At 38.7% G+C, this 19,205-nt stretch overlaps 1 protein-coding gene across 28 annotated transcripts in view; it reads left to right on the plus strand.

Annotated features, from left to right (window-relative positions):
- Positions 1–19,205, plus strand: part of DTNA (dystrobrevin alpha) — a 355,255-nt gene that overhangs the window by 295,708 nt on the left and 40,342 nt on the right. For 18 of the 28 annotated variants that reach the window (XM_053902550.1, XM_053902552.1, XM_053902551.1 and 15 more), the window contains 3 exons: positions 5,858–5,935; positions 6,496–6,588; positions 18,638–18,725. In XM_053902550.1, the coding sequence (XP_053758525.1) occupies positions 5,858–5,935; positions 6,496–6,588; positions 18,638–18,725 (259 nt within the window). The remainder of the gene's footprint in view (positions 1–5,857; positions 5,936–6,495; positions 6,589–18,637; positions 18,726–19,205) is intronic. The other 10 variants (XM_053902563.1, XM_053902566.1, XM_053902569.1 and 7 more) reach the window with 2 other exon arrangements.

Raw genomic sequence — 19,205 nt, forward strand, 5'->3', positions numbered from 1 at the left:
CCCTGCATCTACTATCTTTGCTGGCATCATGCCCCCTTTGTAAAGTCCCAATCACCTTGTCAAAATCCTTGCCTCGTTTATGGGAGAAAGTTAACCAGGCCTTTCCTCTGTAAAATAAGTTTCTTTACTTACAGCCATCTTTTTCATTAGCCACAACAACATAGTAAAAGTTTGAATGGCTACGTTCTTTTACCTCCAATTTAGAACCATTTCTTAAAGGTCTCACGTATATTTTCACAAATGCAACCTCTAAATTAATAACTGCTCACAAATCACTTTGTCCGTTATATATATAGCCAGATCTTGTCGCTCTCCCAAATACCAGAAAATTGCTTGTGATTCATAGAGTGTGTCAAACACAATCTAATATGCTGGTTTCTGGTTTGTCACAATGACATTTGGTTAACAACTGATACCATATTAGACTCAGTTACGTGCATGGGGAAGGCACACCATCCACCCCAACCACTCCGCAAATCTGGATTCTTCCCAGTGGAGCAGCATTTGTGAGATTTGTGTTGGTCGACTGATTGGTCAGTTGGTGGATTGGTTTGGGTTTTCAACCACAGAAAGGCTAATCCACTGTGTCTTTTTCAGTTTTTTTCAAACACTTTGCTTATCCTAAGATTCTTTGCCTCACAACCCAGATTTGTTCATCAGACTTAAAACAGTCACACTAAATTCTAAGCATTTGTGCTTTGGTAATCAGAAGTGAATTGAAATAAAATCAAGGCATTGAATTGGCTTCTGAAAATCAACGTTTTCTCCATGGTTCGTTTTTTTCTAAGATTAAAGCCCATCCTTTCCAGTCAGGAAAATAGATACATTTATAAATCAGCATCGTAAAATAGACAAACTTATAAGCCGACTACCCTGAAGGTTTCTTCACTCTTTTTCACTCTTTATGTTGTCTGAAATTTCATGAAATTTGAAATAATTACTCTTTAAAGTTAATTCTTTATTCCATGTAGCCCCAGAGCTCCACTAATGTGCTAGTTTTATTTTCAAATTGGAAGTACACTGGTCTTTACACTCCACTCTGTTTCCGTACAAAACTATTAGTGCATGATTACACCTGCAGCCACCTCCCTTCCGCCCTTCCGTAAGCTTTATTCTCTTCCTGCGGCTGCTTTAGTTCTTCTCTGTGCGTGCCTTGCACCCAGCAAACTTTTCTAGATGCTCTTTTGGCTAAATGCAATTGACACAGCTTGATGATATCTGGGGGGACGACATAGTAAATGTAGTGAATCACATATGGCCTAAGAATTCTTATTATTTCCTCCACAGTACCTGCTTAAAAGATGGTCTGGCTTTCATGCCAGCCTGAGTTGATGACAACTAATTTTCCCGCCGAAACACTGAGCTATTTTTTATGCTTGTTTGCTGATTTGTAGGGGGCAGATGGTTTGTCTCAGATCTCAGATATGGAAAGCTAGAGAAGGAAAGGAAAACAGAATTTGTCCAGAAATTATCTCGACAAAACTGACTTGTGGACACTTTTTTATGGTTTTTAAATTAGTTTAATGCCCTTGTTGCTAGTCTGGGTTAATTATAGTGAGAGAAATTAAATAAAAAACAGCTTTTTGAGATATAATTGACCTACAATTCAATGAATATATTTAAAATAAGTGCACAATTCAGTAAGTTTTGACATATATAAACAATGCCGTATGTGCATATACACGTATGTGAATATGCACATTAAATGTTCATATATGTTATGAACATATATGTTTATAAGTGTGCGTGTACACACGTAGAAGTATGGCTATACACTATATGTGTGCATGTGTTTACGTACATACATGAGAAGCAAAATTTTGTTCACGATTAACAGTTACTTCAGAAGGGACCAACTTCCATGCTTCACCTGTCTGAACACCACGCAAGGTTATCAGTTATTTAAAATCAATAAAAATGAATATATCTGTTTTTAATTTGCCACTATTCACATATCATTTTCCATTTAACCATCGTGATAAGAATTATTTTACCTTACATAATTTGTTTATGTAATACTGCTGCTCTGTGAGACTACATCCAGGACTTTTATTTAAATTCTTTTATTTTCATGTTTAATAAAAGAAAAAAAAAATTTGACCAGGGCTAATATAGTAACACAGCATAAACAAAAGTGGCTTTTAAAACCATATTTCAGGTGTAAGCAAGACTCCAGGGAACATTTCTGTGTGATCATGTTACCTTAGACCACCCCAAAAATGTTTGCGCTTCAGCAAAAATACTGACACCTGTTGTCACCCTTCAAAACCGAAGGTGAATTTTAAATAAATAAATATGAGACATTTTGAACTTGCTCTATTGTTCCAGAACTCATCATTGTATGTGTGCATATGAAAAAATTTGGGAAAAGGCCATTTATCTTTATAGTTGCTATTTTCCAGAAGTCTGAAAAGGAATTAGTAAGAACATACAAAATTTTTTAGAAACAAAAAAACCTAAAGGAGTATTTCCTGCCTTTTTTCTTCCAGCAGAGCACATAAACTTCAGATTTACCTTGTCATACCCTCCAGGGTACGATGGTCACCACAGCCATTAATGTTAGTGTGTGCACAGAGGAATGAACTTATACAATGCCAAGGACCTGGTGGGGGGAAAAAAAGAAACAGTGAGAAAAAGAGATATGTGTACAGAGCTTTAGAGATGGTGACCCTGCTTTTCCTCGGGACTCAGATTAGAAAAGATTTATCGTACATGGTCAAGAGGAGCTCCAACTAGTTCCCACCTTCAGAAATTAAAAGGAAGGACACATTTTGATTTGAGAACAAGGCATGTAGAAGAAGGAGAGGCTTTTACAGATAGAGTCGTGTGCAAGCCATTGTTGCATTTTTGCACACTGACATGCCGAAAGCATTATTTCAGGGGAAGAATGTAGGTTTTAATGCGCCTGATCCCAAAGCCCACAATGAATTGGAAATACGACCTAACTTCTCCACACAAACAGCCAAGCTACAAAATGAAAGTTTAAAAATCTAGTATAGTCTGTAAAACATGGTGAGTGTATATTGCTTTGAAGAAATGATAATAAACTATATACTGTTAGTCTCCTCACAACTCAGGAGAAAAGTTTTTCACTCTGCTTTCCTTCCTCGGGCTCTTTGGGAGCCACAAAAGAAATTCTGGTGAAGATACTTCACATGAAAAGTCTTTATAGACCCAAGCCTTAGGTGAAATCTGCCTCTCCTGTCGACTCTGTAAGTTCTTGATCCATTTCATTTAGAAAGAGTGGCTTTTTTTTTTCTTGTCTTCATCATGAACTTGGCTTCCTCTATACATGGTTATATTTTTGGCTTCCCAGAATTTGAGAATTTGAGACTAGTTCTAGGAAGTACAGAAACTATGTGGACAATGAGTACCAAAAGTCAGAAATGCTCTTGGCCCTAGATACTAAGAGCTGTAGCAAAGTGAAGTAAATGGTATATTTCCACAAACTCATAAATGCAGAGAGTGTAATTTCCATATTTTCCAAGAACTGGTTTTCCCAAGAAGTCATGTGGGAGGCAGAAAAAACATAAAAGAATTTTAATGATTTCTTCAAACCCACACTGCCAAGGGCCAGTGCAAAGAAAATGACAACAAAATGAAAAGAGATGTATGCAGATAGAATGTCTGCTCCTCCTCCCTTTGAAGGAGGAAAGGATTTGGGAAGAAGAAGAAAGGAAGAAAAGGAAGAGAAGAGGGGAGACAGGCAAATGGAGTAGGGGAAGGAGAGAGGGGCTCAAAGAATTAGGAGGAAAAGAATAAGGCCACCAAAGGACAATCTGGGCCACTGCTCGTTTCCTGAAATCAGCAGACTTCCTCCTGTGCTAGTGCCTGGCAATGACCAAGTGGCAGGATGCACTCCTGGGGCTCTGCGCACACATCACCTTCTTCCTGTGAGACTTCACTGGAGTAATTGGTGGCAAACGCATCCTCACGGTTGATCCTCTTGTGTTTCTTTTCTTCAGTGGTCCTTTCTTTCTTCTTGTGCATTCAGCACCAGAAGTTGTACCTGTGTAATTATTAGGCTTTTGATTTAAGGAAATACCATCACAATTTCTGGGATTTGAGGGACAAAAAGCATAACAGGGCAGAAGTAGTTACGTTTGGAAGGAAGAATTATTGATATTTCGTGCCATGTTTTTAGTGGTCTTGCAGGGATTGGAAACCAATTATATAATAGGTACATCTATCTTGAGTTCTAAAACAAAAAGTTGGGGAGGGTGGTAATTGGGCAGCAGAGAGACTGTAGTTACTGGATAACGAATACAGAGGGATATGCTTCAGGAGACAAGGTTTGGAATGCTGTTTTGGTGGGATGATGGGAAAATACCAACAATGATGGTGACGTAAGGTGGCTATTTTGTCCTAATGGACAGTTTCATCACCTTAGAAGGGGAAGATCAAAATGCTGGAAAAAAAAATCATTATGTTCATCAAGAAATTAAATTCTCCTAGAACATTAATCATTTCATTCTTAAAGTCAATTCCATTTGTGTAGTTTTAAGTAATAGGTGCATTCCTGAAAAGCTAAGTGAGATCACACATTCAACAAACATGAGTGCCTACTCTCTCCTAGACATTTGCTTTATAAATCAAATTTTATTTTTAAGTTTTCCAGCGACCTTATAGTACATACAATACTAAAACAAGAATTCTAATCACAATATGCATAATCCTAATGTGATATTTACTTGCACATTTGTATTTTTGTGTGTGTGTGCTTCATGGTCTGAAAGAGTGATACTTTGTAATAAATCCTTAAAACTCATAAAGTTTTTAAGATTTTAACTACTTTACAAGCCATCTTAATACGTACATACATTTTAGAACTTGTTGAAAAGTTGGGCAAGTTTTTGATAAGACCTCATAATTTCAATCCAAGAAATTAACAACTTGCCACCAAACAAATCAGACAGTTAATTTTTGTATTCACCATGAAAGGGGTGGGTGGATAGTTTTAGGTCCACCAGTGTTACAGGGAAAAAATTCTTAACCTGCAAAGGAGCAAGTTCCCTTTAAGCACATTACAAGTACAATTGTAATACCAACAATCAATACTATTTTCCCAGTGAAACATGACCAGTAGATCTTGGGTCACTTTGGCATGGCCACACTTTATGAATTATTATTTCTATTTCTATTTATCCCTTAATAAAACTACACTTTAAACTTTTCAAACTGGCATTTAAATTACTAAATAAAATGAGTATTCCTCATAATGAACCTAAAATGTTAAGAATTTGCTATAATGATGGGATTCTAGTCACCAGTTACAGACACAGGGAAGATGAATATATATTTATAAGGAGCAAAGGTCTATTTCTCTGTTTCTCTGAAAGTTTTCTTTGCAGCTTCTCAGCAAGGGTCAGGTGACTTGTGCCTGGAGTGGTAAAGCACTTCTAATATGACAGCAATCTTCTAACTAGGTAATTTTCAAGTGTGTATTCAATTCAGAAAGTTGGACAAAATAAGGAAGGCTGGAGAAGTATACTTTTTAAGTGGGATCTAAAGGCTGGCAGGATTTCGTGAACTATTCGACTGTTGACATGATAGTCTGTAATGAATGTTGAATGGATTTTCATGATGTCCAGGCAATGCAATCTATTTGTTAAACAAATTGCAGAGGTCAACCCGTGGATCATGGATGGTTGTGTAATTGCAATTATGGTTCTCGGGCCAGGTTTCTACTCCTAGTTCAACTCTGTGGAAATCTGCAAACATCTTGAACATTTCAAAATACCAAGAGAGCTGTCCAAATGGAGCTTGGATCTAGACTTGGGAGTGTCTGTAGCCAGTTCTATTCTTGAATGCATTGCTGTGTTTACCCTCTTCTTGGCTTTCCCATCTTATTAACTAGCTCTCCTCCCAAGGACAGTGAAGTAGAGCAGAACAAACTGCTGGCTAGGGCTGCTCCAGCTTTTCTGAAGGGCAAAGGGTAAGTTAAAGCCAGAGTGTCCTGAAACCCTGAATTAACTCAACTAAAAGTGGAGATTCCTTGTGTCAAAAATGCTTTGTGTTTGAAAGACCGTCTTCGATTTAGCAAAAGCAGCTCTATTATAACCCAACTAACGGCACCAAGTAGTTCTTTTGAGTAGACACATCTGTGTAATTCACTTTCCCTGATTTCCTTTTTTTTAAAATGACTAAACTTCAGATTTGATTTTCCAAAGGATACTTACTCTTTGCTTGCAACCCAATCAATGTGTTTACCGTACAGATGAATTTCTTGGCTTTACTGGCTTGAAGAATGCAATTCTGTTTTCTTAAAAGTTACTTTACCTAATTGGAAATCTTTATTTTTAACCTTAGTGAAATGAAATTGTGTATTTCATTGCTTGGATTTTGCTTGGATTTTTCATAGAACATCACTTATTTTTCCTCTACCTGCTTGCTTTTCCAAATGCCTTTTCTATCACGAACCCACTCCCACCTGCTCTGCCTATTTCTGTCCGCCTCTCCTCCCAACACCCTTTCTTTCCTCCTGCCCTGTTTCAGGATACAGTACAGCCTGAATGTGGCAGACAGGCTGGCTGATGAACATGTTCTCATCGGGTTGTACGTCAACAGGCTCCGGAACAACCCACCATGGTTAGTGCAGGTTTGGCTGCTTGACTGTCCTTAGAGAGGGTAACAGTCTGCTCCCTTGACAAGAAGTCTCAGCAAGGGGCAAGTGGATGCCCTTAGGGACCTAAGGCTCACTAGGTCATCTTTGAATTGATTCAAATTAGACGTCCTTCATGACGTTAGTTTGAACACTTCCCACTCATATACCATGGAATTCATATCCTTGTTTAAACATAGCGAAAGGCAAAATTTGTGTAAATGGATGCCATGCTAAATATTAGCCTTCAGTGGATGCCGGACTCTGGGTCTCCCCAGTCAATTGCATTATATGTGCCACGTCAAATGCCCGCAAAATAGTGATGCAAGAATTTTCTTATTCCAAGGACATGGATACCTCCACTGATTTGGAAGACAATGCTCCATTAATTTAAGATTGAAGTAAAAGAGAGGAAAAGTGACAGGATGGGATCATACCATGGAAATCATTTCCCTAATCATAACAGTGGGAGAAATTGTCTTTCAACTCTTCTCTGGCTTACAAATGTTTCTGGGTAGCCATCCTGATAAAGTCTGCTTTCAAGTCCCAGAATATGCAAAGCTTTCTTCCAAATGTGTTAAAATGTACGAATTCAGATAGCACCTGTGTATTCAGATAAAGGCATTCTTAAAGATTTTCTCTTCCTATTTTAATTGCGACGTAGGAGATTCCTCTCATTGGTTAAAGTTACTTGGTTGTGATAATATACATGGGGTAAAAATGAAGATAAGTGGACAGACTATGTATTTATCATATGTTTCAGCCTAGTTTAGACTCCTGATTTACAAATGTGTTTACCCGTTTCTTAGAAATATGTGAATTTTGCTTAGTAACTCTAACTTTCTCTGAACTAAAAGCCAATGGACTTCTTTTTTTTTGTAATTATTAACTATGAAGTGAACCAAGGGATTAAATTGCCTTTAAAATAGCTGGCCTCCTTTCCATTACAATTTCACAAAAAGCATCCCTGAAACACATGATGGCCATTACTCAGTCCTCATCACCTTCGCCACTTGGTATTGTTAGCCACTTCTTTGTTTCTAGAACTCTCCTTCCTGGACTGTTTCCTGTTCCCGATGCCTGTAACTGTTCTTACAAAATTAGTACATGAGGTGTTTTAGGAGATAATGATGTACATCTATTAGAAGTTACATATTTACCTTAATTTGTATCTTAAAAATATATAAGCAGCACCCTAGTTTCATTTTATACCATGTCCTAGTTTCACGAAGATAAAATTAAATAGCACTCTTCGGTTAACCCCACCTTTTGTTCAAAGTCGCCGAGCTTGTAGGTCACACAGTTCCTCTTCTTTATTATATCTCAGCCTCTCAAAAGTATGAGCGAGAAGAGTGACAGCTTTAATCTTACTCCCAGTGAATTTGGTTCCCCAATGTTATATGGTATCTGAAACAATAGAACTCAATATGGAATTACCAAAAAAAAAAAAAAATGTATTGACAGTCCTCAAAGAAGAAGTCAATACAGATTCAATCGTGTCTGAAGGCGAAGCTGTGGTCTCACACTGTGTCCTCTCCCCCATAATTCTGAGCACACTCCAGCTACTTCCAGCACTCTTCTTTGACCTTTTCTTAATTAAATTTGTGAGAAAGAAATCTCCAAAGAGGAAATCTCACAGTTTGTCACCACCAGCCCTTTTCCCTACTCAAGTGATTGATCACAATGACTTGATGGTCACTTAAGACAGTAAAACTGTCTCAGCAGAGACACCTCACATCTGCTTGATGAACGCAGGAGGCCATATCTATTTGGAAAACAAAGCAGAATTTAAGACTGACCAACGAAGCCGACTCCTTGTGAATATCTGTTGCCCTCCGTATTTCTCAATGCTTTCTCCTGTTCTTAAAAATTCCCAACTCTTTTTTGAATTTCTCATTTTTCCTGTATTTCCTTTTTGTTGAATTACATCCTCACCATTCCCCACACTTGCCGTGATTATATAAGTGATGGGGTGATGTCTCACCTTCTCTGTCATAATAGTTATAATGCTTCACCATCATTCAACTCTGGTGAGATATGTCAGGGTTATAATCCTAACAGCTACCGTTTTTTAAAACACATGCTTCCTGCTAAGCACTGTGTCAAAACCTTATTTACATAATTTCTCCTAGCCCTTAATGTAAGCCTGTAGAGTAAATACATTCATCCCCATTTTGTAGATCAGGAAAGGTATCAGTTTACAGAGTTCACATGACTCTCCCACAGTCATACAGCTACAAAACAGTGGATCCAGGATTTAACCTACCTCATCCCAAACACCTAACTACTATGCTACATTGCCTCTTATATAACCTACATAAACAGAAAGCCCTCCAGAAAGCTTTTCGTGACACTGCTCCCCACTGCATCTACCCTATATCTATTTCCTGAAGTTGCAAATCCTACTACGTTATTTTTATTTCATTTTGACAGATATTTTGAGCACATACTAGTAATAGGAATGGTGATTGTGTTACCATTTTTGTATTTAGTCTATGCATTGTTGTTTCCCATTGTAATTACAATCTTCAAAAGAGTAGGAATTTTGTCTTCAGTCTCTTGTATCTCATCATGGCAACCTGGATATGAATAATACATTTTACATTACTGGAGTACTTTGAAAATTACAGAACCCTTTCTTACACATTATTTGCTCATCAAAGCTCTATAAGTTTGGATATTATCAATTCTCTTTCACTGAGAAGTAAATGCTAGCTCTGACACATTAAGAGACTTATCCAACGTCACATGCTAGCAAGGGCTTGCACAGAGGTCTTCTGACACTGAGTCCCATCTATTTTCCACCCCATTCTTCAGGCTCCCTATCTGCACATCCTTCATGAGATGGTCTACAGATAGGAACCTAACTGCTGTTCTTGATTAAAATATTTGTTTTGTCATTATTCATGTATGCTCCTGCTTAACTCTGGGGGACTTTTCCCCATACTAAGGACTTAATACAATGGGAAACTGACTCATTTGTAAATAGTCTGCTGCTAAATTAGAGAAACCCTTGTGTTCCTGCTGGTTCTGATGTCAGATAAGCCAAATAAATTAACTGTGGCTCAAGGGAGAATTCCTGCTGTCTTCCTAATTCAGTGAAGTCTTAAAAGCTTTAACGGTTTTCAGCCACCTTTTCCAATGGGGGAGAAGGGATATCAAAATGTAATGAGTTGAGGGCTTTTTCTGCCCTTCCCTAAAGCTTATCAAGTGCTGGCCTTGCTAGTGGTTTATTGGGACCAACTGATGGGCAGACTAAGAAGATGGGAAACCAGCCCAGAACTTCCAACTTACCCAACTCTACCCAACTCTAATTATATCCTTGATACCGTATGCATAAGCTTCTGACATAGTATTCTCAGCTCTGAAAAGACCCCCCTCTGTAAGGGAGAGAGTGCAGTTAAAGGCTACAGTCTATCCTTTGATGTCATGATCAATTACTGTCACTTAATTAGACCCCTGATTGCACATAAATAGGTTAAAATTTTTTCTGCTTATGTTTTTCTCTTAAGAAAATTTATTTAAATAATTTTTATATTGTATAAATATCCATACCAATAAATTATATATTTGATTCCATTTCTGGATTTCATAGATGGGGTCTAAATTATTATCGACTTGCCTGCTTAAAACCTTTTAATAGATTTCTACTGCACTTGGTTTGCACCCCAGCCCTGACCATGGCCTACAGGCCTGTGCATGACCCAACCCTTGCCTAGCCCCATACCAGCCTCAGTGTCATGGGCTTCTCCCAACTCAGTCACAATACTTAGCAGCATCCACTTTGATCAGTCCTACAAACAGTTCCTAAAACTGCCTCAAGACCATGTTACTAGTTCTACCCTATACCAAGAACATTCTTCCCATTTGACCCTTGACATCGCCTGCCATACACCCATGCTCTGACCTCCCTTACATGTATGTAAAGGCTGCTTCTCTGGCTTTAAACTCAGATTAAAAGCATCTCCTTAAGTAGGTCTCCCATACTAGTCTCTATCATGGCCTACCATTTATTTCATTCTTTCCAGAACTGCAATCATTGGTTGATAAGTTGGTTGGTTGATTAGTTTACCAGCTATCTTCGCTGTGAAGTAGGGAGTTTCTCTGACTTGCTCATTGCCATATCTCTGACACCTAACACAGAGCCTGGCGCACAGTAGGTGCACAATAAATATCTGTTAATGTCATGGGATATTGATAGTGCTATCGGTATAAAATTCCCTCTCACCCTAAACAAAATTATTAGAAGTTCTTGGCAAATCTTTTTTACTAGTAAAATAAAGATTTCTACTTTTAAAATAAATCACCTATTATAAATTAGCCCTTTAGTTGAACATTTTGTGTAAGAGTATAAAGTAGGTGAAAAAGCAAAGTATTCAGCTTTGCCTATGGAGCAGTGGTAAACCTGGGTAACCTAAGTATCAACAATTCACTGACATGGGGAAAATGACTGATGGGGGGCAAAGAAAAAAGAAAAACTAAAAGTGATATTGAGAAAGAATCTATTTGTCACTTTAACGTTCTCTGATTTCTTCCACTTTGTATTCGTTTTCTAGAGCTACTATAACAAAATACCACAGACTTTGTATCTTTGACAACAGAAATTTATTTTCTCACAGTTCTGGAGGCTGGAGGTCCAAGACCAAAGTGCCGGCAGGGCTGGTTTCTCCTGAGGTCCCTCTCCTTGGCCTCAGATGGCTGCCATCTTGCCGTGTTCTTACATGGCCTTTTTTCTGTGCAGAAACATCTCTAGCTCTCTTCCTCTTCTTATAAGGACACCAATCATATTGGCTTAGGGCCCCACCCCTATGACCTCATTTTACCTTAGTTAACCTCTTTAAAAGACCTACTCCAAATACGGTCACATTCTGAGGCACTGGGGGTTGGGGCTTCAACACATGAATTTTGGGGAAGACACAATTCAATCCATGACAACATCAACACTAAATCCGCTGAAGTGTATGCCTTTAATATTTTTAATATGTAAGCTAAAATTTGACCCTTTTCAGTAAAGGTTGATTTTGAAAAATGTAAATGTGTTGCAGTCTGTTGAAAGAAAAAAATTATTATCAGCACTCACTGAAAGTATCTCTTTTATATGAGTTTTCATTTCCGTATTAATACTATTTTTTTTCTTCCATAAGATGTTTAGGAGTTTCAGGTATAAAACAAGACCCCTGAGAAAGGTATTCCCTTAGAATTCTAGAAATATCAATCTGAAGAATATCATACCACCAGCGTGCATATCTGCATTGACTACATTGTACACAGAAGTTTTCTCAGAATACTCAGATGGGAAATTGATTTTAAGATGAGCTCATTTCTCGGGGCCCCTGGGTGGCTCAGTCAGTTGAGTGTTTGACTTCAGCTCAGGTCATGGTCTCACAGCTTGTGAGTTCAAGCCCCGTGTTGGGCCCTGTGCTGACAGCCTGGAGCCTGCTTCAGATTCTGTGTCTCCCTCTCTCTCTGCCCCTACCCTACTCGCACTCTGTCTCTCTCTGTCAAAAATAAATAAACATTTTTTTAACTTTATAAAAAAAAAGATGAGTTCATTCCTCTGATTCTAATACATTTTCAGTTTCCATGGAAAACAAGAGAGACACTACCAATCCGATGAGGTCATTGATGCAAATTAGCTAGTGTAGAACTAGGCACATGGGGGAATGACTCAATAGTGATTCCTTATTTAATTTTGAATAGGATTAAAGGCATACAATAAAGTAGATTTAAAATCTCCTATTGTAAAACCTGTCCATTATAATATGGTAGAAAAAAATGATAGCTCATGGGTATTCATCAATATTGTTAACTGGATGACCTTCAGAGTATGTTTTCTCCAAATGCGCTCAAATAAAGAACTTGGCATGGGACCTGGTCTCATATGTTGCTTGATAAATTGTATAAAAGGGACATTTGAGGGGTGCCTGGGTGGCTTGGTCGGTTAAGCGTCCGACTTCGGCTCAGGTCATGATCTCACGGGCCGTGAGTTCAAGCCCCGCGTCGGGCTCTGTGCTGACAGCTCAGAGCCTGGAACCTGTTTCAGATTCTGTGTCTCCCTCTCTCTCTGCCCCTCCCCTGTTCATGCTCTCTCTCTGTCTCAAAAATAAATAAAAACGTTAAAAAATAAATAAATAAATAAATAAATAAATAAATAAATAAATAAATGGGACATTTGATTACAAATAAATGGCAGTGTTGCCACTTTGGGGAAACAAGAGAAAGCTGTCACTGTTCAGCTAACTCGTCCCTCTGTTTAGGAAATCAGAAATGTAAAGTCCCCCTAGTGCTTCCGTAAAATCTTTCATTGATTCAACTAAATGGTCTTACTTCTTTTTTGGTATACCCTAGAATACTGGCCAGTAACCAACCAAACGTTCGAGAGCAAAAAGCTAAGTTATAGGTAAGGAGATGATCATGCAAAAATGATTATAGTGAGACAGTGTTACCTGCTTTGTAGAGGTAAAAGTAAAAGGAATACTCCCATAGAGTCTCACCGTGTGCCCTGGCACTGCTCTAAACGGTACATAATAATCCTCCCAGCACACCAGGAGGTATATTATCACTATATCCCTGTATTATAGGTGAAAGAACTGAAGCACAGAAAGGTTAAGTGATTTGCCCAAGGTCACACAGCTTGTAACTAAGAGGGCTGAGGTTTGAATTCAGAAATGATCCAGTCCCACCTCGCACCCACTCTTATATATCATTCCTATCTGTATTCACCCCTAAGAGTAAGCATTTCTTCTGAGTGGGAGCTTACCTTTTTCAGATACCATCATCTGCTCTCCTAATCTTTAAAACAACAACAGAATTTGAACCAAAGAGAATTTGCCATGACTGCAGGTGGGGAAGATCTGATGTTGATAAATATGGAAGAGTGTAATGACATTTCTGTGAACCTTAACACCTAAAAAGAGCAGATAAGGAATCTGCATCCGGCAATTGAGTGTATCTTGATTCCAATTCCGCCAAATGTGAAGACTTCACAGTTCAATTTTAGACGGCATGGTTAGTGTTAAAGTACTGTGTTTTATCTTTACCCTTCTGATTTTCCCAGTGTTGAGAATGCACGCAGAGCCAAGAAGGATATAGAAACGTGGACCAAAGTCCATGACGCTGCAAGCAGGGAGCTAACCTGTGTTTGTTCTTTTGTCCAACTAACGCTTAGGCACTTCCTGCTGTGTTCCAAGTGCTGTGCTAAACATTCAAGATCTAATGGTGACAAAATGGAACCATTCTTTCCTCAAAAAAGCTACAGTTTAGTAAAGGATAAAGACAAGTGAAAAAGCAATGAAAACGCAAAAGGGTAACAGGTACAATAAGGGCAGTGAGATGCCGTGGGATATGTGAGGAGCAAAATCCCGAATTTAGAGGTTGGAAGTGAGAGTAGGAAATGGCAGCTGAAGCCAACAGCAGGATGATGAGGAATCGGCCAAGTGGAAGCGGGTGGAGGAGGCAGAGAGATCGTTCAGAGCAGAGAAAATGTGGAACTTCTTGAGGAACTTGACCCGGTAAGGCTGCTAGAGTACCAGGCGTAAAGGATGAAGCTAGATTATGCAGGACCTTCTGAGTCTTATGGAGGAGTTTGAAAACTGAGAACCCATTGAAAGATTTTATGCATAGGAATGTTACAGCCAAATTCATTTTTAAAAGATCACCGACCACAGGATGCAAAATGAATTGGAGGGAAGACTAAGTCTAAAATGGGAAGAACCTATTGAGAGGGCTTCATGACAATTCTGGATGACAGTGGCCTGGAATACACCCGTGACCATTGGAACGGAAGGAAATGGAGAGTTTAAAGAGGGTAGAATGCATGGCCTTGGTGTTACAACAGTGAGCTGATAAAGTCAGGGTGTCGATAAAGGAGTTTGAAGGCATCCCTATAAGGATGCCATTATCCTGGTAAGTTTTATCATTTTTATCCAGGAAGATTGCCATTTCATGATTCCCTATCTTTTCCTTTTAAGCCAGTCGTTAAAGAGATACCAGTTGAAGCTTTGAGAGTTAGTTCATTTCCCTCCGCGTTCGTTAGTCCCCTAAAACCACTTCTTGGGCCCCAGAATCACTTTGCTCCTTTCCGCCCCACCTCTCTTCTGCTCACTGTGCTCCCAAAGGCCTGAACGGGCTCTATTCCCATAGCATGTTGCTCTCAACCAACTGCGAAACAACCTGATCAAGTAAACCTCCACTTCAGGGCGACTAGGAATGCCTTCTCAAGCGGTAATCCTCCTCTCAGCTGTTTGCATTTTAATAGAAGAGTAGTGCCTGAGGCCCAGTGGCCTTAAAAAATTAATCTCTGGTGATAAAATTCCTTTCACCCGTTCAGGAAGATGGAAAAATATTAAGAGAAAACTTAGAAGTATTTCCGCTGCCCTTTAGACCACATTAGTATTTGGTTGACTGTCCTGCCTGGGAAGTCAGTACAGGCTTGTAGAGAAACCAAAGAAATGTGAACAAACCCTGGGTTCCCAGAAACCTTTGCTAAATCACAGTTTAGTAGGCCCTACCTCAGCCGAGGCCACTTAAGTTTCTTAGGATGCCATTTTGAATCACTAGCAACACACAATGGCCATGCATTTAAGGTAGAAAGTGGAGAGCTTTCAAAATAATAGATTTTTCTGCTCTGAAATACAGTCTACACAGCAGCCACTTTTCAATTCATCATAGTCTTGTAGCAAGATTACTGATTATAAAGTCTTGAAATGAATAGCCAGGGATGGAGAAAGTGTTGGAATCGGTATTTCTCTAACGATTTGGGGATTATTGGCCATTCATTTTCAACTATTTGTAATTGGAGTCTTGAAATAATGGAATTTATCAGAGGAATGCCTCATTCACCCTTGTATAATTTGAACATACTAAAATGGCACATGTGGACTCATAAATCGTTTGTGTGCACAAAGGGGTAATATATCACTCCACCCCTCATTCACTCAGGGCTGGGGGAGGGAAGGCATGGAAGTATGAGTTATAGCTTACTAGACAGGATCCCATAACTTCACGTCTTACATCTCCAAGAGGCTTTTTTAATGTAGCCTTTATATTATTTATACTTGCTGGTCATTCATGATAAAAGGCACTTTTATCATGAGGTTTTTTATCAGTTTTTTTTATTATTTATTTATCAAAACACACGCAAATGTTTTTGACAAAGTCACTTTCAGGCAAACAGATCATTGCTCTGGGCTAAGAGCAGCGGCCCTATTGTCTACACAGACTGTGCTGAAATTAGGCATATTATTTCTAATACCAGCCAGAAATGATAAACACGTTAAAATCAAATTAAATTGTTTTCTTTGTGGGGTAGTTTTATGTTTAAAGTGAACACTGTGACTTTTTTATTAAAGCGATGACAAGAAATTCAGTTATTATTTTTAACCACTACAGAGTGCAGACGTTGTGTTATACAGACAAACATCTGCTTTATGGCATCAATTCTCCAGAACTAACACCTTTTGCTGTTAGAATTATTTCTTACTCCACGTCTTTGTTATGCTGATTGAAATCTCAATCTCTGGGGATTGGTACCACACATATGTGAGCCTGGAACCTAGAATTTTCTGTGTTAAGGAATGTTTATAAAATATCGTAGATGCTGTATGGATATCAAATACTCATAAAAAATTATTTCTTTTATATGGTTTACATTTGGGGTTTTTTTCATGTGTTTAGATTTTCCATTTTATTCTCAAGATCTTCTAGATCCTTGCCACTGAAAGTTTTGTCCTTAGACCAGCAGTATCAGTGTATCTTGGAAGCTTCCATAGGAATGCAGGTTCTCAGGTTCTACCCCATGCAACCTACCCTATCACCCCCAGCTACAGAACGAGAAAGTACATTTTTTACAAGATCTCCGAGTCATACGTATGTACGCTAATACTTGAAAAGCCCTACTCTACATGGTTGTTGGATGGGAGTATTTTGAAGGAGACATGAATCATGAATGAATCTGAACAGGTTGCTTAAGAAGCAGAATAATGTGTTCTAGGCATCATATTAGCTTGATGTGTTTTACATGCATTATCTCCTATGGACAAAAGGAAAAGAGAAGAGTTTTTATTGAGGGTAGAGAAGTGACTTAGTAAATGTAGATATTCAGGAATATTCTACGTGGTTATTGTAGCCCAGAGAAAAGGGCTAAATCTAAAATGGAAGTATTCAGGATAACAACAGGTATAGTTTACACGTGTGAGGAGTATAGACTGGTATAGAGATGATGGATACAGGAATGTTTTCTGAATGATAAGAGACAATGTTACAGGAATGGATTCAGCCAGCCAGGGAAGAGCGATTTGGAAGTGACACAGCTAATATTCTGGAAGCACATAATGATGTTCACTCACCTTCTCACTTTTGAACAAAAATTAAAAGACTGGGTTGCATATTTACTTTATGTGTGAACATACATGTAAATAATATACGTGCTTGTTGCTTCTTGTGGATTCAAGTCTTTGCAGTGGATGATTCTTACAACCTTACCACTGGCATAGAAGTGTGTTACTTTCAGTGTATACTCATGAGTAATGACCTTTTTTCTTTAAGAATCATGGGCGGGGAATATAAATGGAGGAGAATATATTTAAGGATGAGAGAAACTAGTTTCTATTCTTGATTCTGACCCGGTACTCACCATGATAACCGATAAGCCAAACTGTAACCATCTAGCCGGTTAACAGCATTGGCATTACTGGTATGTTTCATAAAAACTTTTTAATGGCATGCAAAACTTACTCTTAAGTGAAGGGCCTTCTCAAATACGGGAGAGTTGATAATGCGTCTATTTTGCTTTAGTTTTTTTAGGGACTCAGATCATCCTTATTCTAGTATTAACAATCTACAATTATAAGAGACAATAAACAATTCCCATTAATGTCATTAGAAGCCACTCCTATAATTCCACTGCTCTAGAAGTAAATAGAAAATGGCAAGTTACCTGGGTAGTAATATTATAGTTAACAGTTTGTATTAGTTATCTATTGCCTTGTAACTAATTGTCCAAAAACTTAGCAGCTTAATGGAACAAACATTTACTATCCCACAGTGGGTCAGGAATCCGGCATGGTGCCCGTGACTCAAGGCTTGTCATGTGGTTGCAATCAAGCTGTTAGCTGGGGCTGCTATCTTATCTAAAGGGTCTATGTGTGGGATTTCATTCACAAGGTTATTATTGGCTAGCTTTGGTTCTTTATCACATGGGCCTTTCCATGGGCTGCTTGATGACATGGCAGCTAGCTTCCCACAGAGCAAGCCATCCAATGAGCTCAAGAGAGAGAAATCATACTCAGGATGGAAACCATGGTCTTAATCTTGAAAGTGACATTCCATTACTTCTGTCCATGAAACTGAATAGAAACTGACTGTTTCTATTCATTAAGAGCAAGCCAGTAAGTCCAGCCCATACTAAAGGAGGAGGATTACACACACAAGGGTGAATATCAGGAGGTAGGTATCACTGCAGGCTGACCACAACTGGGTTTGGTTTTTGTTTGTTTGTTTTTTTTTTGGTGCTTCCATATTTTCTGACATGCCCATTGTGGACATGTATTTCTTATGTAATAAGGAAGTAAAAATGTTAAAGGCAATAAAACTGAAGAGAAAATATTACTTTTTAAAGTTTTATTTATTTATCTATTTATTTATTTGAGAGAGAGAGAGCATACAGGAGGAACAGAGAGAGAGAGAGAAAGAGAGAGGGAAAGAGAGAGAGAGAATCCCAAGCAGGCTCCTTGCTGTCAGCACAGAAAAAGAGAAAATATTCTTTTATCAGAAATGTTGATGAGAAAAGTAACTTGTTTGGAGTTTTCTTAGTAAGACATTTAATTGACTGAAGACAGGATTTATTAACGCAACTTCCTGGCCACGTGTTAGATCGTGCCATGAATCCATGTCTGAGATCGTGAACCTAACAGGGTTTCATATAGCTTTCAAATTTTTACACTGAAAAATTGAAATAGCAAGCGCCTCTGGTGGTAATATACATCCATCCGTCTTTCTCACTGCCTCACGGTCTTCTTCTTGCTCTGTTCTCAATAGCATGCTTGAGAGTTCGAACCGGCTCGATGAAGAACACAGACTGATCGCCAGGTACGCGGCAAGACTGGCAGCAGAGTCCGCTTCGTCTGTAAGTAGTTTGAGTGAGAGTCTGTCATGTTCACTGTTATCCTTACAGTTGGTGCGACGAGAGCAAAGCTGAGAACTTGTTACTGTGTGACCTGCAGGACCTAAACACGAGCCTTCTACTTCTATTTTTCACTGTCCGGCTATGGGTCTGGTGTGGCATAAATCGTAGCTTTAGGTATTCTGTTACAACACTGCTGAACCAGCCCAACACCGGTGTGTCTGGACAATTCCTGATCAGTTAAGAGAAAGAGGAATGACTCAAATCCACAACTGGCTCAGATAAGTTTCCACTTTTATCGATATGTAGTATATACAAGAAACAGAAAACTATGTACTGAAATCAGAGGAAAACCTGGATCACAGCTCGAAGCTGCCATTCGCTAGGCTTAGCTACGGGAAGTCATTTAGGATATAAAACATAGGACCCCGAATCCTTTGTTAGCAACACAAATCACTTCTTTGTTAAAAGAAATGCCAATTA

This window comes from Panthera pardus, unplaced genomic scaffold, assembly GCF_024362965.1.
Source record: "Panthera pardus isolate Hobbes unplaced genomic scaffold, ASM2436296v1 HiC_scaffold_15, whole genome shotgun sequence".
Taxonomy (NCBI): Eukaryota; Metazoa; Chordata; class Mammalia; order Carnivora; family Felidae; genus Panthera; species Panthera pardus.